This window comes from Denticeps clupeoides, chromosome 2, assembly GCF_900700375.1.
Source record: "Denticeps clupeoides chromosome 2, fDenClu1.1, whole genome shotgun sequence".
Taxonomy (NCBI): Eukaryota; Metazoa; Chordata; class Actinopteri; order Clupeiformes; family Denticipitidae; genus Denticeps; species Denticeps clupeoides.
Genome location: NC_041708.1, coordinates 35208301 through 35229730, shown reverse-complemented (window position 1 = coordinate 35229730; position 21430 = coordinate 35208301). Strand labels below are relative to the sequence as shown.

General features: G+C 42.2%; 1 protein-coding gene across 1 annotated transcript in view; it reads right to left on the bottom strand.

Moving 5' to 3' along the window:
* rttn (rotatin) overlaps window positions 1-21430 on the bottom strand; it is a 38874-nt gene extending 17444 nt beyond the window's left edge. The window contains exons 1-27 of the mRNA XM_028965682.1: window positions 21285-21430; window positions 20466-20653; window positions 20172-20367; window positions 19982-20059; window positions 19808-19898; window positions 19605-19719; window positions 18952-19099; window positions 18581-18746; window positions 18255-18436; window positions 17842-17957; window positions 16120-16287; window positions 15836-16048; window positions 15293-15405; window positions 15081-15207; window positions 14886-15011; window positions 14544-14660; window positions 13733-13872; window positions 12574-12745; window positions 12335-12434; window positions 10502-10590; window positions 9846-9963; window positions 8785-8884; window positions 8372-8437; window positions 8092-8283; window positions 5604-5843; window positions 5145-5289; window positions 519-685 (exon numbers count right to left, since the gene is read on the bottom strand). Of these exons, the coding sequence (XP_028821515.1) occupies window positions 519-685; window positions 5145-5289; window positions 5604-5843; window positions 8092-8283; window positions 8372-8437; window positions 8785-8884; window positions 9846-9963; window positions 10502-10590; window positions 12335-12434; window positions 12574-12745; window positions 13733-13872; window positions 14544-14660; window positions 14886-15011; window positions 15081-15207; window positions 15293-15405; window positions 15836-16048; window positions 16120-16287; window positions 17842-17957; window positions 18255-18436; window positions 18581-18746; window positions 18952-19099; window positions 19605-19719; window positions 19808-19898; window positions 19982-20059; window positions 20172-20367; window positions 20466-20653; window positions 21285-21315 (3704 nt within the window). The 5' untranslated portion in view covers window positions 21316-21430. The remainder of the gene's footprint in view (window positions 1-518; window positions 686-5144; window positions 5290-5603; window positions 5844-8091; window positions 8284-8371; window positions 8438-8784; window positions 8885-9845; window positions 9964-10501; window positions 10591-12334; window positions 12435-12573; window positions 12746-13732; window positions 13873-14543; window positions 14661-14885; window positions 15012-15080; window positions 15208-15292; window positions 15406-15835; window positions 16049-16119; window positions 16288-17841; window positions 17958-18254; window positions 18437-18580; window positions 18747-18951; window positions 19100-19604; window positions 19720-19807; window positions 19899-19981; window positions 20060-20171; window positions 20368-20465; window positions 20654-21284) is intronic.

The window sequence follows — 21430 nt, the reverse complement described above, 5'->3', positions numbered from 1 at the left end:
AATTTTAATTCAGAGCCACAGGCACCATGAATTATGACTAACCTCAACAGGACAGCAACAAGACCAATACAATATATCAATGCCTCCATTCAGGTTTTATGAGGGCAGGGCTTTTTGTAAAGATGTTTTTAACATGTTGTTTTTTTTAAAGCTGTCAATCTGCTATAGCTCCTCAGGCTATGAGTAAACCAAGTCGATTGCGAACCTGTCTGCCAGTCTCCACCAATTCCGGACCCAGACAGCTGATGGTCGTCTTTGGGCCCAGAGCATGTTCTCACCCCCACACACTTCCATAGCCATGTGTTTTACGTTTACAGCCCAAACACCCACAAGCAGCCGGGCACGTTCCGCATCCAAATGCCCCCGCGCTTTCAGAAGTGTGAGTCAACTCCACGCACAGGGAGAAACTTTCTCCGAATGACTGACTTGCCTTCCCGCGGTGTTGCCTGCGCGGCTGACTCACCGCATGCATGTGCGGTGCTATAGATAGACAGCAGGGTGGGGTGGGGGAGGCGTACCTGTCACAGGTGAAGCCGAGGCGCAGCAGCAAGGTGTTGAAGAGGCCTGTCAGCTCCCTCTGAAGCCGGCGGGCCACCGGGGCCTGCGGCTCCTCCAGCTCTCCCGGCATCTGCGAGCGAGCCGGCGACTCGGCGCGGAGCACCAGGTTCAGCAGGGTGTTCGGCTCCTTCTGAATGACGAGCACACACACGGAACACATGCGCGCACACAGAGTTAATGATGCAAACTGTCAGTCATGGCTCCCCAATGTCCCAGTGCTCAGCTACTGCTGGCTACAATGACACCAGCATTCGTTTGTCATAAAAGGGAGGGGGGAAAAATACAGTTACACAAAAAAAAAAATAAAAATAAAAAAAACAGCAGCTCGCTACACACAAAAATCTATGAGACAAACACTAACCACCCATTAACCCGCATTCATTTTAAAGGACTCTGTGGTGCTAAATGGCTTGTGAGGCGAAGAGTAAGGTAATTGTCCATAAATGGTTCTTCACAGGACCACTAGATGGACATGATTAGCCCAGTAAAGAAAATTCAAAGATTTGCCTCTGAAAGCCTTATACATGTTAGAATTTTATGGTGAGAATGCGACCTCTGAGGTACTGAATTATAGCGTTATATAAATAAACAATGTACACAATTTTGGGCGGGGCATAAATCATTGGTTGATGTTTTAGCTTCCCTGGATGAATCAATTTACATTAGTCAGTGTCCCTTTTCAAACCTCCCAATGATGTTAATGCAAAGAACACATGAACTGACTGTTCTATTAATTTGTGGTAGCCTAACAGTGTTTGGCTAGAGTATATACACTACTCACAATAAGTTAGGGATATTGTGAGAGACTTAGTGGATGTCATCCATACGGCGTTTGCGTCACTTCAGACATTTTTGGGATAGGGTTGCAATTGTATTGGGGTGATATACACATGTCATTTTGTGTTTTCCACGTAATGGTCTCATTGTGTACAGGTGTGTCTTATATTGGGGCCAGTACCAAGAGACAACCTTTCTCAACATGGCATCAATTACATCATTCTGTGTGTATAAAAAGCTGGTATTGTCAGTAAGTCATTCCAAGTTCATCATTCAAACAGCCAACTTGGAGTGTCTCAAAGTGTCATCAGCAGACTTGCATGAAGACAGAGAACTACTGGCAGAGTTCATGACGGACCCAGGAGTGGAGCCCCACGAGTGACAGACCGCAATGATGACCAGAACATAAAGACTTATGTACTTAGACATCGTCATGCAACAGCAACACAGCTACAGGCCCGTTTATAAGATGCGAGGGTACTAGGGTTTCCAGACAAACCATTCGCAACCGACTCCACCGCTTTGGCTTGAATGCCAGACGTTGCAGGTGACTCCACTGACACCGGCGTGAAGGTTTGCAGTGGGCACAAGACCATGCGACCTGGACAATGCAGCAGTGGTCTACCGTCCTGTTCACTGATGAGTGTCGCGTCAGCGTTGCTGGAGAAGGTGAGGTCAGCGATACGCTGAGGTCAACATGGTCCCCAGGGTTTGCATTTGTGAAGGAGGTGCAACAGTCTGGGGGCAGGCATCACCAGTTGGTTATTGTACATGGTTCAGTCACTGCAAGTTCTAACCTCAGAGACATCATAGAACCAATCATCATCCCCCAATTCCGCCAGCTCACCCCCAACTTTCTGTTCATGAGAATGCTCCACCACATCATGGCAGAATTGTCTGAGCTCGACTTCAGGAAGTTCCAGTGCCCTCATATGGTATCAATGTCCCCTCACCATAGAGCACGTCTGGGAGCAGTTGAAGCAGAGACTGAATGACCTCACCCCTACATGTATGCATGTAGCACTTGTGGAAGAGTGGAACGCATTTCCTCAGAACAAGATGGAAACACCCGTTACTGTCATTGTACATTTTTGTTCTCATATATTAATAGTAATATCAAAGGGGACTGTTACTGATTTCGCTAAAATTCAGAGCAAAAGGAATAGCACTCATGTAAATAACAATATTCCTAACTTATTGTGAGTAGAGAAGGTTACTTAATACACATTGCTGAACTTGGTAAAAAATGGGAGACTATATTTACCCTTCTATTTCAGAGTGAGACTGAGATGCTGGTTCTAGATCTGGCAGTGTGTCTGTATGTATATCTGTACCATTCAACAGCCAAATTCCACAAAAGAGAAAGCACCAGGAGAAGCAAATTCTTTTTAACATGTAGAATGAAGATAACATTGCATATTGTATTATTTTTACTTTTATGCTATGCACAAAAGAACCAGTGTTGCTTGTGAAATTTAATTTATGTAAGGAAAATATTTTTAACATTTAGAACTAGTTGGGGCCTTGCAGTTAAGGAAGCGACCCTGTAATCAGAAGGAATACCGAGCTGCCAAGGTGCCACTGAGGTGCAACTGAGCAAAGCACCGTCCCCACACACTGCTCCCCGGGCGCCTGTCATGGCTGCCTACTGCTCACTAAGGGTAATGGTTAAATGCAGAGGACAAATTTCACTGTGTGGACTGTGTGCTGTGCTGCAGTGTATCACAATGACAATCACTTCACTTTCAAACGAAATAAAAAGTCAAACTTAAAAGTATACATGCAGCAAACTAAAACTGACTATTGATCATGAAGATTAGTTGTGGGTGTGAGGGGGCTGGGGGTTCATGAAGATGGCATGTGTCCAGCATTATCAGAATGGCGTAATTTATGAGTTCCAGCTCACTCTTTTTCATTCTCACCAATGATACTTTCAATTTCGATGCTAGTTTTTTAGTCAAGTTGACCCCTTTTAGATTTACACTGCCTGAGGATTCGGTTGCAGTTCTGACATAGATCTCTCATGTGGGCGGGGCTTCAGCTGATTCGCCAGCAGGTAATTCCCCTGAACTCTATCACTGTGAGATTCGCGCACACAGCAGCAACAGCCTTTAGCAAATCACAAGGAATGACATTTGTGCACATAATCAAGTGCACGATTAACCAACTGTAAGCATTGATCAAATATGTTATGTTTATAATAAATATTATAATAATATTCATATATTATGCTGTGATCAATATGTGCTCGCTAATGGCTGTTGCTGCAGTGAGTCTTCTTGAAGCCCGCATAAAATTTCAAAATTTTGGTTTCATTATAGAGCCGACCCCTGAGCTATTCCTAATAAGGGTATTATTTATTATTGACTGGCATCCACTGACAATACTGCAAACACACCACAAGTGGAGATATTAACTGATTGCGTAACTCCCCTTTAATCCAGGGGAAAAAAAAAAAAAAAAGTCCCTACTAAAAGACCATACACACCATTTTTACCATCATGAAAGGGATAGATACTGACTAGAGATATACCAGCAAAGAGAAGCAGTTCAAAGATGATAAAAAAAATTTTAAAAATCATGCACACTTTCACACTCTTTTTTTCTGGTCAGTATGGAATTAATTAGAGGTGTGAACATTCACTGGTCTCACGATTCGATTATGATTATCAATGCCTCGATATCGATGCATCGCGATGCATCCCATAAACTTTCTACATTGTCACATGATGTTTTTAAATAAGGAGAGTTAAGGTCTCGTACACGTGTGGACACTTTGATTTGCTACAATGAGCAGGAAATCTGTCGGCTTTCAGTCCGCACTCACCTCGTAACAGTCGTATGTATACTGGTAGTACTTCTTTAAATGCACATGGTACTATGCTGTAGGCGGAGATAGTCGCCTGCCCCGGTCCTGCAGCAGATCGACTCTCCACCAAGCAAAGAAACAGAGCCTACTGGTCCCTTTATTATTTCATTTTGTATTACAGAACAGCAGTAACGTTTGGTATTTGTGATGTCCCCATCTCATCTACGAGCGGTTATCGATATTTACTTGGTCGTGGTTGAACTGAGGTGCTGTAAGCATAAAATGTAAGCGGGCCTCCTTTCTCTGCATGCTTCACCACAGTTTCATTCACTACATGACCCAAACCCATTACAACCTAAAGCCACAAATGCAAGAAAAATGCCTTATTTCAAGAAAAAAAAAAAACACATTCAGAACGAACATGGCACACGCCGCAGGGCTCAGCACAAACTTCACAAAAGTGTTTTTCTAAACTCCCCTTAAGATGATAATAGTGTTGTAGAGACAGTTAAGATCAGATTGTCCTCCATTCTCCCTTCTTGTGTGTTTGAAAGTGGCAGAAAGCAGCATGAAACTACAAACCAGAGCGACACTGTACTCAGACCAGGCAGCCACAGTCACTACCAGCACTACTCTTTAACAAGAATTTTTATATAAAATCAATGAAAAATTACCAAGCAACATCATTATGATATAATTGATTATATTCTGCACTGCATCAATGGAGAATCATCCACGTCTGCATCGCAATGCATCGATTATTCGATTCATTTCAAAACCCCTAGAATGTGGGCAGGTCTATCCTTCACAGGGGTGATGTATTCACTCCATCTTAAATAAATACACCCTGCTGTGCTTGGAATACAACTAAACCCAATTACACCTGCACTCGCTCCCTTTTTACTGCTTTAAGATGCCAGTTGAGCCTAAAGCAAATCTCTGCTCCACGCACGGCTCATCTGTTACCAGCATGCAGCGCAGTGCTTCTCCTGGCAGATACCTGATTGAGGAGAAGCTCCAGGGTCCACCGCAAGTCCTCAGAGTCAGAGTTGGACCTGTTCTGGCTGAAGAACATGTTGAGGAACGATACAACTTCCACCAGCAGTTTCTCATCTTCAGAGCATGCAGGCTGGACCAGCAAAAACCTACAAGGGGAGGAGGAAAAAAAAACAAAACAAAAAAAACAAGTAGAATATGATGACACACTGATCCATTCACTACATTAAATGCAATAAACAATACAAGGCCGAAACCAATAAAATATCAGTAAAACACCCAACAAAGTTCAACCTTTCTTCTCAATATATGCATAAAATTTTCCATTTCATTGTTAATACACAGCTTGGAGCATTTCTGCATTTAATCATAATAACAAAATTTAAGGAAAAATGATTCGATTGCACAGAGCAACAATATATTTAATAAAAATTCAGGAATTTCAAGTTGCCACGTGCTCTACCTTTCCAGGGCGGGATGCCAGCTGAGGGTTTGGAGTGTGGCCTTGCTGTTATGGCCGGTGTGCTTGAGCGCCAGCCGGTCGGTCAGCAGGTAAAGTTTCATCCTGGCAAGGGCGATGCCCACTTCGGCATGAGACCCGGCACTCAGGATGGCCTGAACACAGTCCTGCAGACCACTTCTGATGTCACTTGTCCGTAGTACCACGCCCTGAGTTGCAGACATGTGCAAATCACCATGGAAACTAGGGAATGGGAAGAGGGGGGAAAAAAGGATGACCTCATTCTGCTATTCTTTATTTTATTATTTAAAAAAAAAAAAAAAAAAAAAAAAAAAAAAAATCCCCCGGATCAGGCCTCTGAAGTGATGCAAGTTCTTTTTGAAGATTTTTCGGCTGCAATTCATTCAAAGCACAATTCATCATGAAAGTAAGCGTTCAGGTTTTACACCAGAGGATTTCAGTTCGTTTTAAACTAGGCTGCAAAACAACAACCACCACATCCACAAATTATTCAAAGCGCTGTCTGCCTAACTTTAAGTGCAGCGCACAGGGTGCAAAAAAAAGTTTCTTCTAAAGCAAATAAATAAATAAATAAATCTCTCTGTGACTCAAGTCCCTCCTTCCTACATATGTTGTTTTTATTTTAAACAACAAGAAATGAAGAGACATCTTTATCTACCCATCTCTACCCATTACCTAAGTTAGAAAACAGGGGGTGGTAGTAGACTAGCAGGGCTAACCAATCAGTTTTGGATTATGGGTGCAACATTAAATGTATTATATCTTATGTGATATATTATTATTTGATTATAAATTTTTCTTCCAATTATGTTTTAGTACTTTTTAGGAAGGGGGTCATATTGCGATTATTGAGTTCAATATTGTAAAATGCAATTGCAATATGATAAATGGCATATTGCAATTGTTTACCTATCAATAAAAACTCACATAAAATTACATATAAAAATCGTTATATCACTACAAATGTTATTTCCCCATACTGCAACTTAACAAATACAAATAAAAGAGTTTGTGGCTTTGAAATGAGGTGTGGTGTTTGGATAAAACCCTGCGAAATGTAATAATCTCCCTATAATACTAAATTCTCTGTATTTATTTGGCTCACCACCTGCCATGGAATAACAGTTAGCCCAGAGATTTAAACATGTTGTATATGATTTGCAAATCAAACTAACATTTAGTAAAAAACATTGAATACATTTATTTACAACAAAAACATTTAACCAATCACCAAAAACAAATTGATAGGCAGCGAATCATCCAGAAATGATAGGTACTGATAGGTACCCAACTGAAATTGTAGAAATTAATTTCTACATCTGCCACGCACTCTCGACTCCAGTGCGGAACACTGAAGAGAGACTGAGCAGCCGGTCTCAGTTTAGTCAGTTGGTAAACTACGAGTCCCACCCCTTCCCTGTTTCTGATTGGTTTATTGGCCTGTGGGTCAGTTGTTGGTGTTGTTGAGAGTGAAGCTGCACCTCTCAGATCTAGTGTCAGGTCACTTGGTTACAAAAAAAAATACAGTTTAAATACACACCCAAATGATTCCAACACTATTGCAGCAAACCAGCAGGGGTCAAAATGGGCTTTGCTTTAGTGGCCACCAAGTCCATGTCAAGGAAACACTTCAGGATTTACAAAAAACTAAGGGCTATACAGCTTGGGTAAATATATCAATTCTTCTAATCTGCTCACATTTTTTCCTTGAATGAAAGACAGCACAAAGCAAGAACATGGAAATAGTCATTTGCAAGTCCTGCCAGGGATCAAAGTATCCTCCCTGACATGGAATTTGTGGACACCCTAAGCTTTGATTAAGCTAAAGTCCACCTTTGCAGTATCTCGAGCCACTTCTCCTTCCCAAACATGTGTGGTGCTCAGCACGTCAGCAAGTATAACTATGCCCTTCCCTAGTCTCTTCTACTTCTTTCCTTGCTCTCTCTGCAAAACCTGAAATTACACCTCGCACTGCACCTCGTAAACTCCGAGCCTCCAGTACTGCTCGCCTGGTCCCTCCATCTCTGAAGGTAAAAGGAAAACATTCATCTAGACTCTTATCTGTCTTGGCCCCTCGGTGGTGGAATGAACTTCCCCTCGAGGTCAGAACAGCTCAGTCACTGAGCACCTTCAAACGACAGCTCAAGACCTTCCTCTTTAAAGAATATTTAGATTAAATTGTAATTTTCTTGCTGTCGAACTTGTGTACAGAATCTACAACAGAGTGAAAAAAATAGATGTATTCATAGTTGGGGTCCTAGTGAACCGGAATTGATCTCTTCATCGATGGTAACTTAAGCATGTTGTAAGTCGCTCTGGTTAAGGGCGTCTGCCAAATGCCGTAAACGTAAATGTAAATGAAATGCCTCATGTTATTGACAGCAGTGTTGAGCTACGATAGGATAGTGACTTACAAGGATTTCTGTGGCACACACCTACAGACACATAGCTTTAGTTGATATTTGCTTACTCTGCAATGTCACTCTGGTGACCTCTCAGCTGTTCCACAAGATGATCAATCCCAGAATGCCACGCACGGTTCCAGCTGACCTGCAGCATCTCCCAGGCTGAGCGCAGAGTCAGCAGGTCAGCGTAGGGGGCCAACACCGAGCAGTAGGGGCTGACCACATGATGGGACGCCGATTGAAAGGGCAGGCTGTACCTAATCATTGATGGCAGGAAAAGGAGTTAAAGTTCACTGGAAATCTATAAGTATGGAAATCAGGATATGAGGCACATAAACAGGGTACCTTCGTATAACTGAAGCAGGAAGAGAAAAGGGTGAAACAACTGGGATGTTGCCAGAGTGGTCACTCCTGTTAAAGAAACAAATACATAAAGCATGGGGCACTTAAACATATAATGTATATATTTTTAGAATTTAATATTTGCATTTTGTGAAATATATTGTGAAAAATATTAATAACTATTTATTTAAAATGTCACACAGAAAGACACTAGCAGATTGTGTAGCAGTGATTTAGACAGCCACCACCAACATGCAAGTAATACTGATTACTAAATAAATACAACTGGCTATTCATATTATGAATCACTGAACGTCTCTACTTAGCAATCAAGCTAATAGTGGTTTTAGACGTGTAACATTTTCTCTGTGCACCATAAGGGCAGACGTTTGTTGAAGGGTTGAGGCAGCACTTACCAAACATCTGCTCTTGCAATTTCATCAAAAAGAAGCAGGCACATGAGAGCTGCAGCCTCTGAAACGTCCCCCTGACCGCTCTCCTTGATAATCAAAGATGCTGATGGGTCAAAATAAGAAAAGAAACTCTGCAAATTAACCAAAGTAAAATGACCCCTATCAGACACAATGACAGACTGTGAGCATTCATGTGCTTAAGTGCAGACTGCAGTACAGGTAGACTGGAGGCATTTCATGAAGGGCTTGTTGAAAAGGAATCTGGAGGACCAGGACAGGCTTCAGAGAAATCCATCTGCCGAACCGAAAGGGTGGAGGCCTATTCACAAGCTCTCAAACATAACAGACTCCACACAGCAAATGTTGTAGAACCACAGCTGTTCATTTAGGGGGTGGGGTCCTCTCAACTGAACAAAAAACACAATTGGCACTAATTGCAAGGTGTTATATTAAACCCACAAAAACATTACTCTGTTAATTTCCGTCAGTTTGGGCAATGAAAAACTGTTTTAAAGCTTTTTTTATTACAGTGATCATGACAATCCATTGATAGATAGTCACATATTAATGATCTGAAGTCAAATCATTTTACAGTACTTGAGATAATAGCCTTAGCATTTCTAAATTAGTATAATACAATTTAATATATACTAAAATCATAGCTCAATCATCCTATAAATCTTAGTTCAATCATTAAGCTGTCATAAATGCAAAAATAAATAAATTACAAACTTAATTCATTTACAAAATATTACAGCAGTCACTGTCAAAAATACTCTCTCTAAACGAGGTACAGAAGCATGAGCTGCATGATTCACATCATTTAAATGCATATATGCAATAGTTGCATGCCAAAAAAACCCTTAGTAAAAACAAAAACAGGAAAAAGCTTTTTAATGTGGTGATAATTTGTGGTTTGAAAAGTGTCTGTCCCCAGAAACCATAACTTCATCTTGTCTTCTTTCAGCTCAGCTATCTGACATTATGCAGCACTCACACGAATATCTGACACTGCCAAGCAGCATGTTAATAGGAATGTGTGCAGTAGACAAGTCCTGGGGTACCTCTGAGAAGGGTGAGGAGAAATGCTTGATTTCCAGCCAGACTGTGCCGCAGGGAGGGGTCTGCATACACCAGCTTCCTCAGCATGGAGACGCTGGGCTCCAGCAGACAATCCATGTTCTGCAAAACCAAAACATTCAACATACTGACCCCCCACATCCCAGATGGGACATGGCCAAATAACTAAAGTTTTGTTTGTGTGGAAGAATATCTATATAACTAATTCTGTAAAAAACTCACTCCGCCAAGAACCTGCTGAGAGTCTGTAAAACCCACCTTGTCAGCAGGTTCTGTTTAAGGAACACATACAGACAGTAGCCTGAGGTGACACTCATCAGACCAAGGTGACAAATTAAGAGAGACTCACTGTGGGCTGCCACTATTGACTTAAATTGTTTTAGCCTCAGAGAAAAAAATGAAAAATGAAAAAATGGGAAAAAATGAAAGAAAAAAAAAAAAGAACTGCTTTCATTAGATAAGAATTAACTCAAAAACTTAACAGTGATTAATCTGAATTCATATTCTGAAGTTGTAATTCTGGTTAAGGCTGATCTCTCTGTTGATAAAACATGCACTCCAGTCAAAAAAAACTAAAAATCTACTAGGATTCTTTGTACTGTATACACATTTTATGGAAGATGACATCTGGGAAACTTACCTTCACATTGTTGTTTACAATGTCGGTAATAAATGATATCAGTTTTTCTGTCACACCAAGGTTCTTCAGGACTGCATGAAGTGTGGTGTCTGGAGAGGGGGAGTCATTTGTTTAAAAGTATAATATCTATTTTGAAAAATGACCAAGTACATTGGAAAAATCTCCTCATCTACCAATGTAAATAGTCATGAAAATAAAGAAAACACACTGAATGAGAAGGTGTGTCCAAACGTTTGGCCTGTACTGCATATATGGTGCTCTAACTTTATTAAAAATGACTTTAAAAAAATCCTGTGTTTGTTATTTCTCCCCCCGTAGTATAAAAATAGTATAGATCAGCATTCTTAGTATTGAGATTTTCAGTATCATGACAAGCTTACTTGTGACACCAAACTAGTTTGATTAGCGCATTAAGCCTTGTCCAAATCATGAGAAAAGCAAATTAATGTGGCTAATTTAAAGTTGTACTTCTCTCTGACTATCACCTGAAGAGGTACAGCATGGGATCTTCGAAGGCACTTTCAGAGAACTTTCAAAAAACATCTGTATGGCAGGGTGATGAGAAAGAAGCCAAGGTCATTTAGACAAGCCAGAATCATTTACAAGCTAAATCCTTTAGGCTGATGAGACAAATATTTAGTTTTCATATTGTGAAATACGAACACATCCCCAATCATACTGTTGGGGTTGTGTGGCTAGACTGGGACCCTTTCTAATGTTGAGGGTTGAATTAATTCAACCCAATATTCATATTCAAGAAAATATTCAAAGTTATGCAGAGGGAGAACTACAATGTTCTGGTCAGTTCCCTGACTTGATTATTGAAAATCTATGGGATGAGTTGAGGGAGGCTGTACATGCTTGGCAGCAATTTAACTGAATTTGAGAGACTTCGTATGAAAAGATGTGTCAGAAATACCTCCTTCATGAATCTAGAGACTCATCAAGAGCTATAGGGGGAGCATTGATGTAAATGCTCTGTTGGAGTGTCCAAATGTATGCATATGTCTAATTTTGTTTTCATGCATATTGTATATTTTACCTTATTCCAATAAACTTGGGATGGTGGGGGCCTAGCGGGTAAGGAATCGGACCCTTAATCGGAAGGTTGCGGGTTCGAATCCAGAGCCGCCAAGGTAACACTTAGGTGTCACTACTAAGTAGCAAAGTAGCATCCACATACACTGCTCCCCAGGTGCCTGTCATGGCTGCCCACTGTTCACCAAGGTGATGGTTAAATGCAGAGGATTTTTTTTGTGTGTCAGTGCTGAAGTCCTATCGTTTCTATAAGGCATGAGCTATATTAAAGGGAACTTGCTCCTTTGAAAGGTCAGCCAATGACAAACAAAAATCCCAAAAATTAAGCTCATGACTGTAAATCCCTTGATGTTTTGTATTACGAGTGCCGCTGTTCAAACTTCTGCAGTCTTGATAAGCAGTTCCTTTTGTATGTTTACTTGACCAAGAGAATGCTGGCATTCCCAATCTATTAACAACTTTAGCCAACATTAGCCTTCCAGTACCACACATGTATCTTCCTACATCGCAATAAGAGGTTACATTGGAATCGCGTTAGCAGATGATTGTGGTGGTAACATGGCTCCAAAATGAAGGTCGTAACTGAACCATGGACTTGGGGAAATGTTGCCCTCCCATTCAGAGAGTTTTAAGCAATCTCCTCTGTGATACAAAGAATCATACATCCAGATTCAACAGCAATATTCAGAAACAGAGGGGATCAGAAAGCATGCAAATAGCTTGCCACAGCTCATCATGACTGCTTGTCTGTCTGGAAGGGAGTACAGGGCGTGGAGTTATATGCTGATTTCTCACCCTGCAAAACAACAAGCAGCTGTTCCGCAGCCGATCTCCTGAGAACGAGGTCGACCGTCTCTGAGGTGAGAACCCCATACAGTTTATTCACCGACTCCACCTGGTTACACAGGGGTGAAAGAAGGATTTTAAAAAGGCAGTGAATGATTGTATCATTTTGCACTACAGCTTTAATTGAGTTTATTGGATGGAAAGGAACAGCTTAAGATAACATGAAAACAGCAGTTGTTACTTGTTACCTTCAGGAAAGACGTATCACTGTCGTCCAGTTTTAAATCCACTGGTCTGCTCAGGTCATAGAGGGATGGTAATGATTTCAGAAGAGAGCTTTCCAGTGCTGGCCGTGAACTTCTGGCACCTTCTGTATTAGTAAGGTGGGGAACCAAATGTTGCACTGCTGCAGTTCTAACTCTGAAATCCCATAAAACAATGTCATCATAAAGCGATGATCATCATGATTTTAACTCACCCACATGGCAAAACTTATAACTGGCTAGATTTCATATGAACACTACTGACATTGTGAAAAAAATATATGATAAAAAAAAAGGTGATTAAAAACATGATACAACAAATTTTGTATTGTTATTTGTATAACCATTACCTGAAAGACATTCATCTAATGTCTGCATATAATTTTCATTACATCCTTCACTAAAGTGAAGGGATTTGGAACAAGCATTTATGATGAGTGATGCTCTGGGCAGATCATATACGTCTGTACCAGACCAATCTCTTATCATTATCAAAAATAACTTTACATTACTGAAATTGCAATAGAGCAATTGCATGTAATTAATACTTATTATGAAATAATAATAAAGATGAGGAGCTTGCCAAGGTGCTTGATTAATTTTGGGGAAATTGCAATTACGGTATTCTAGTGAAGTCATGTGTCAAACTTTTTATATAAATAATGATGAAGTGGGTGTGATTTGTGGTAACATTATTTTGATGTGCAATACAGAGAGATGTGTGAAAATAAATCACTCTGAAACACTTTGCAATCAATCAACATTAATAACAACATGTAATATTAAATACATGTGCATGTTGTCATACATACTTAAGGTTAGGTACTTTCATTACTGTTGGTTTGATGGTATATTTACACCTAAAGTACATTCAGTCAAATAGCCCCCTTTTATTAAATAACAAACCTAACAAGTATATTTATATTTAACCATGCTTCCAGACACCCTAGTTAGAATCCCCCCCCAAGAATGTCAGCGAGTCCAACTCTCGAGTCTATCAGCTTCTTTTTTCCCTTTTTCAGCAAGTACAAAGAAACAGACAGGAAGGCTGACGGTTAGAGCCCACCAAGAGCTCCACTCTTGAGTGCATTAAAACTTTGCGAGTGCGCTGGAGTTAAGGGGAGCTGGTGCAGCGCACACTCACGACTTGTGCTTTGTGAAGAGCAGCCTGAGAGCAGCCCGGAGCCTGGCAACACGCGGGCATATCCAGTCACCAGCCTCATCTGACGCTTCACTTATCAGTAAGATGCAGTTTCCCAGGGCATCCTCTGTGCCTGCATAGCTCTAATATACATATAAAAAAAATTGGTCACAGACAGCAGCCTTTCCCGGGAAATCCAGCTGAGAACAGTAAATAAATATGCATTGAACAGATTACAGCATGTCTCCCTCCTGCTCCGCTGACAGGATGGGCAAATAACACAATGACTGAAGCCCTCTACAAACCTCAAACATCAGAACCGTGTGAATATTTTTGAAGCTATTCAAAAGAAAACCTCACAGTTTGAGGGGGAATATTGACAAATGTTTAATGCCCTACAATAGCTGATCATCTTAGAAACACCTACCATGATCCCTTCAGTAAGTGTACCCTCATTTTAGACTCACACATTAGAACATAAAAAATAACAGTTTATGTACAACCCAATAACATTAATCAGTGGGTTTTGACCTGACTATTGTGAGAAATTCTTCTCTACTTACATAATTCTGGTGGAGTACACCACCACCCAGAAATTTCAAGCAGTTATGATGTGGTCAGAAAACTATCACAGATTAAAAACCTGAAGATGCCCAGCACACAAACAACTTCATCACACACTTCCATATGGGTTTTGTATTTAAACGGCCGGTTTAGGTTGAACTTGAATAGCCCTCGGTATACATGTAATTATGGCTAGCACCAAATATGACTGTCTCACCTGGTGTATTGCAATTTAACAGGAAGCACCAACCTGTAAAACGGGGATGACCGGGTAAATTGCCTCATTAAATTTGCTCCAGGTTTCAGCTGTCATCATCAGTCTTCCTTTCAGCAGATAAAGCAGGATATCCTTGGCGGCCGAGTTCACCTGAGGAGCCCACATAAACCAAACTGATGGCAACATGGTAGCGCGCTCGCAGCCTCCATCACGCCATGCTGACAGCGAGCTGCACAACTGGCTTCTCGAGTGTCATGTGTTATGTTCGGCATGACCTTAACATGCATTTCAAGAGTCGTGCTATGGATTACAATCAGCTCACATGCACTGCAACGTCCTCTGATTTAAAAACACTGAGTTGTGTAGGTCATGTACCTTTTCCGCCTGGTCCTGAAGACCAAATGTGCAGATCTCATACAGGACACGCTCATGCAGCACGAAATGCACTCCACTGGAGACGGATGACACAGGCCTAGTCACATTTTGAATCCCCAAAGAATCCTGCAGGGACATGGATAAGCCTTCAAGAGCAGTTCAAGGGGGGCAGATCGGTTTGGTTATTAGGCTTACCTTCACTAGGTTCAAGGTGCAGGTGTAGCATTCAGCTTTAACGGGAAGAAGAGGATAAGCCAAGAGCTTGAGAAATATCTTCTGGCTCTCTTTGCGCAACAATGGGCTTGCTTGGGCAAACTTCCACCTGGAAATAAAACCGCTTTCTGAAATGGTTCCACTGAGACTGGTGGTTTTGGCAGGGATAAGTGAACTTTAACACAAGTCCTTACATATAGGAGCACATCTGAACACACTCAATCACTACAGGTAAGTGCTGATGGAAGGGAAAGCCATCTACTGCATATGTGCCTAATTCCAGCAGCTCCAGCCAGTTCTTTTCACCCTGGGAGGAAAATGCATGCACGAGTGTTTAAAGGCAAATTCCAATAATAACAACATCAACAACATTCATTTCATAACCACATACAGTATGTCTCAATGGGCCTTTGACAGGCCCTACAATCGACACCCCCCACACTTGACCCTTCTGCACACAAAAAAAAAAAAAAAGGAGGAAACGTTGGGAAGGAGTGATACAGAGAAGGACCCCCTTCCAAGGTAGAGTGAGCCTTCAATTGGTGTCAGTGCAGTGTTTGTGATGCGTTTTCCAAGAACCATAAAATATTACCATAAAAGTGTATGACATTAAGAAAAACGGCCATATTGAACTATTCCCCTCTTTGACAGGCATTGAAATGAACATATTCAGATTTTTTAAAAAACAAGCAAGTACATCAACACTAATTCAGCAACATCGAGAAACATTTACTCACATCTGACTGGGCTTCCTTTAAGAAGGCACATGTGGCTTCCAGACTGTGAGCAGCACGAGTCACTCTCCGGAAGAGATCAAAGCTGTCAGAGCTGGTCATCTCGAGGTAGGCCACTGCGGTTTCGTGGATGGTGGGAAAAGCCTCGCTGAATGGAGAGTCTAGGCAGAGCTGGAAAATGGCTGCTACGACGCTTTCCGGCATGTTCTCTGCAGCCTGATGCAGAAGTACTAAATAAAATGTACATCAAAAGCACCATCAAACAAATTGAGCGAAGCCCTACACACCCGCTCTCCAGGAAAAAGAGCTTGAAGCAGACGAATGGTGAAGATGGCAGTGGCCATGTATGCCATCCTGTGGTGAACTATTAAGGACTCTGACTGCTCAGTGTTTCTGCTGCTGTGGTAGCTCAGAATGTCTGCCAGGGTCTCCAGACACTCCTGTAGTCGCTCCTTCTGTAAACATTAAAAGTGTTTCAGCTGTGGCTTTGAAAAGGGGTCACAATGACATCCGTCAATGGCACACCATGAACAGCAGGGGGCAGTAGAAGCACTGTGAAATAGCCAGGATGTTTAGACAGCCAAACTGTTATTAGGAAACGGTACTGTGAGCGCATAAAATATCAATAAGGTTGGAATAAGGTTGGAGGGGGTGATGCAATTCTCAACAGAGCATTCTACTATTAGTTTGCAATAAAAAAGAAATTCAATTTCTAATAACAAGTACAACCACAATTTAGAACAGGGTCAGAAATCTTATCCACACAGGAACTCTGTACTCTTATTTCAGTAATTATGATGACTGATTGGCTTAAGTGCCCTCTCACCTTGGTATGAAAGCTAGTTTATTAGGAGAGTGAAAAGGTTCTCTTTTAAATATGATGGTCCCACTAGACAGTCAATGCATTCTTTACACTCTTTTTGAAGGCATTCTCAGTGCCACCTAACAATGTCTTACAGCAAGGAGAAAAAAAAATGTGGCCAAAAAAAAATAAGAAAACAAACACATGATGAAAGATCAGGTCACACTCCAAGTATTTGAGAATAAAAAAACAGAACTGAATAGAACTGAATTTACAATTGCATGTTTATTTCCCATGATGCCTTGTCGATCAGACATGGGCTGACATTAGAAATCCTCTTTTTATAAAAGATTTAGATTTCAGAATCAGATTTTCTGCTTGAATAACCGTGCATGAGCCAGTATTGACTGAGTGACTGCTCTGGGCTAATTTTGTTACAAATTGGGTATGACGCCCAGCAACAAGTAGTCTCCTCAGTCATGATAAACTGTATGTTGTGTTGGGGGAATTGAATAATACACTAGCAGTGTACTAGTAATACTGACCAAACAATTAAAAATAAAACCGTGATCATGGATGCAGCCACATGGTCCTTGGACAATGTTTTGCTTAATTAGAATGAGGTGAGAGTTAACAACCTAATGATGCCAGTAGCAGGCAGAATGCATCCAAGGCTGGAAAGAAACACACTGACATGTGGGCGTCAAGGAACAGAGATCGCAAACACTGGCTTAACGCACTCTAAATGGAGAAGAAAAAAAAGGGCCAACATTAATTTGTAACAAGTGGTTATAAAAAGCTGCATTTATATAATATAAAATGCTCTATATATTTTCCCTCTTGGCGTCATACTGTGAATGTTCTAGAGATAAGGTTTTTACTTTTGCTAATCTTGTTAGCAACAAGTTGTATCAACTGAGCAGATATCATTATTTATTACAGTCTAGGGTCTATTTAATTTAACAGGGTGTGCTATCCAGCTTTTATAAGAGAGAAGGTATTTCTGGATTAGATGTTTTTGAAAAATGTATGACCATGCAGATCAATAACAGAATTCCAGGTGCTCTACACTGAGGTGGTTGTGAGAAGATTACAAGAATACGAATTTGAGAATCTGGGGGGACACAATGAAGTGTTTTTGCCCAAGCTAATCCCCACATCAGCGCATGACTTTGCCATGTGGCGGAGGGGTTGAAGAGACACTCGCCAGCTCCAGAGCGAAGAGACTGGGGTCGTCCCAAAGCTCCTCTGACACGCTGGCTCCCAGCAGCAGTGCAGTCTCCGATAGCAGTTCCACGGCCCGCTGGAACTCTTTCAGCCTCTCTAAGGGAGAGGAGGGAGAGAGAGAGAGACACGTGAGCAGAGATGAATAACAATGGAGTGAAGAACAGTGAGTGTTCTGTGTACATGCACACATGCAGCAGAACAGAAATGTGTCAAAGTTAGACTCACACAGGCATACATCTGCATGCAAAAATGTGAAATAAGGATGGAAAGTTAGCAGGTCGGTTAGCAGTGTGTGTAAGTGGGTACACAGAAAAACAGAGTGGCAAAAATACAAAGCCTCGGGAAAGTCCCTAAAACTGAAAAGGATTGACGGACTGAGGTGGGTGTTCTCACCGGTCCTGAGGAGAGGCAGGGTGTGCTCCAGTGTCGCCACACAGAACTGGGTCAGGTTCCACTGTTGCATCTGCAGCTCCAGCAGGTCTTCGCCCTCCAGCTCTGGCCCCTCCAGGTGTGCTGTGTCCATGGGAGACTGCAGGGGGCGCCTGGGGGGAGCAGCTCCCTGGGAGCTACTTCCACTGCAATCAAAGGGAATGCTTAATAATCTATGGCAGTGTTAGTGTTGAATTGAGCACAAAAACACTTTTTTTTTGTATGAAGTGAGGTTATTTTTAACCATTTCCCCTGATGAGAAAAGACAAAAAGAAACATTTGGCTCAGACCTGCTGGATACAGTATCGCCATCCTGACCATCCCCTCTGACCCTCTGTCCAGTCCGACCAACCACAGATGGCCTGGGAGAGCACTCTTCTGTTGAGGAAGCCACAGAATGCTGGGTCCCTCTCACCTCTCGTGAGTAGGACATGGAGGAGTTCTGGGAAATGGGGTCTAAGCCATGAAACAAGTTCAATTACAGATTTAATATGTGTGATTATGTACTAGTCTAATACTTTTAGTCAAAGATATTCAGAGAACCATTTAATTATTTGCAATCATTCATAATATGTGGATTTGAATCGGGTGACTGCAAGCTTGATGTAAACCAAAAAAAATATATAGTGTATAAAAGAAATGTTGCTACTGCAAGGTGTACCTTGCTTGGATGAGCAGAAGCTGGGATCTCTGTGGAAGCGAAGCCGGCTCCTCAGGTTCGTGCAAAGCTGCCGCATGCAGGAAACCGCCCGGTGAGCGATGTAACTACTGCCATTTTGAGCATCGAAGCGGAGAAGTGACAGAAGACCCTGCAGAGTTATATCACAACAAGCATAACAAAGGTCATGCACACAGAGCTAAAAGGAAACACACGAAACAGAATTATGGGCACCAAGTTTAAGGTCACTGCCCTCTTCCGATAATGATGTTAAAGCTCCTAATTGCACGGGAAAATGCAATAAATGCGGGTAATTTATACTTTCCAATTTGGTGTATTGACTAAGGATAAAGGTCATAATGATCCAGTTTAAACCATGAACATGAGTTATACCGTGAATTAGAAGTAGTATATTTGTATTAACATGTTGTTGGGCACAGAGCAGCAGGACTGCACGCTCGAAACTGTCAAAACATTGGACACTTCCCTCCCCCATATCATCTTGCCTCTGTAGCGGAGGGGACAAACTGACAAGTGGAGCTGCTGGACTGGTGAAAAATGTGTAATGTAAAAGGACACGTCATGGATGTTGGAGACGTGGTTTTTTGCGAGTGCTGGTCTATTTCAGACAACAGTAGACTGGTTGGTTGTCTCACTTGAACTATGCTTGGGCGTTGCAGAAAGATTTCTGCAGGAAAGTCCTGCATGATGACGTCACACAGAAGTTCACAGGTGGTCCATACCAGCTTCTGGTTGTTACTCCGTAGGGAGCTACAAAAAAAAAAAATCAAAACAAATATGCTCTTTTATGAATATGCATGTTTCAGAATTTGCCATGTTTGCTGTTGACCGATTTCACCTTTCATTTGAGGACAAAATGTGTCGGTCAGTCGGGGTCAAGCTCAACCAAGGAAATGTTGAAAATTTCAGACATCTGAGAGTGCTGTTTACTGCAGGTGAGACACAGTTGGGACTGTAGGTCACTTCAGAAAGTAAAATACAATAGATTTCAAGAGATAATAACACAATGTACCTGCTGCTCTCAGGGGAGGAATATCTGTCTGAACTGGTCCGGATTTCTTAAAGTACCCTCTCACTGGAGGTTCCTCCCCTAGGAGATAAAAAGCCAATGGGACTGTTTATGTGAGGCATACAGCAATATGGACAACGTAATGTAAAGAAATGACATGAAGAATAGCAAAATATTCCAATATTTCACGTACCGGTTTCCAGAGTGTTTGCAAACTGGCATTCGTTGTTGCTTGCTGGGGTGCAGTTGGGGAGAGTCTCCGGCAGATGGAACAACTGATCGAAGATGCTGTCGATTATGCCTCGAAGCTGCTCCTCCACATTTGGTGAGAGCTGGGTTAGGAACTCTACTGCTCCGACATCTCTTAACATATGAGCTCCTGTGGGATGCTTAAAAACCATAAAACATAAAACCAACATATTCTCACAAAAGTCTAAAAAAACTCTTTACAAAAGCGTTAACATTATTAACTATTGAAACTTGGTACCTTGGATAAAGAACACAGGACATCCAGGACTACTTCTTTCTCAGGAACCTCTGGAAAATTAAACCACTCGAGAAGTAACACGAAGAGCTGTCGCTCCTGGACAAGGTCGGGAACGCCGAGCAGGCCATGGTCTAGTTTGGATTTGATGTTTCTGAGGGCTCGAACCCGGATCTCTACCAAAGAATGCCCTGCAGGACCAAAAGGAATCAGCGTCAGCAAGGAATCCATCAACCGCGCACTTCACGAACGTCAGTCTGATCTGCTGACCTCATGCAGCAGACGTTTTGAACATTTACGCACATCCAAATGTTGGCACCGCTCAACATGAGCCACGGCACTTGGTTGCACTTTATCTGCGCATCTTCCCCCACCACTGCCTGTTTTCCTGCAGTTAGATTGCTCATCCATTTTTGCAGTGTCTATAAGCCACGCGTATTGTCTATTTGCAATAGCTACTGCATAATTTACAGCTTTTCCTCTCGTTATTAAGCTTGTTTTCCAACTTAAGATTCCTAGCGAGAAACCTGTGGGGGTTTTGTACTACTGTCAGTTTTCAATTTCCTAGTCCTCGGCCCGAACAGCAACGCGGGCAGAAAGTTTCGCTTTCCTCACAACTCGCGTAGTTTCCGCTGAGGGGAAACGGCGAGGACGGTTTAGCTCTCCGCGTAGCTGCGGCGAGCAACTCGACCGACAGCCGATGCGGGGACCCCCGTCACGACGGCCGCCGCCGCAGGTCGGGCTGGCTAACGGGCAAGCTAGCTTAGCGCTCTCGGCCTCAGCCCACCCCGCGGCGGCTGAGGCGGCGGCCCAGCAACTCACCGGTCTTTCTTATGAGGGCCGACAGGTCCATGGTGCTCACGGGCCCGTGGGGACAATGTTTGTGCTTGTACAAGTTACAGGGACCGCTTGGGACACGCCCGTGTCCCGGCCAGACGGCGGCGGCGGCGCCCGGGGTTGGATTCAAC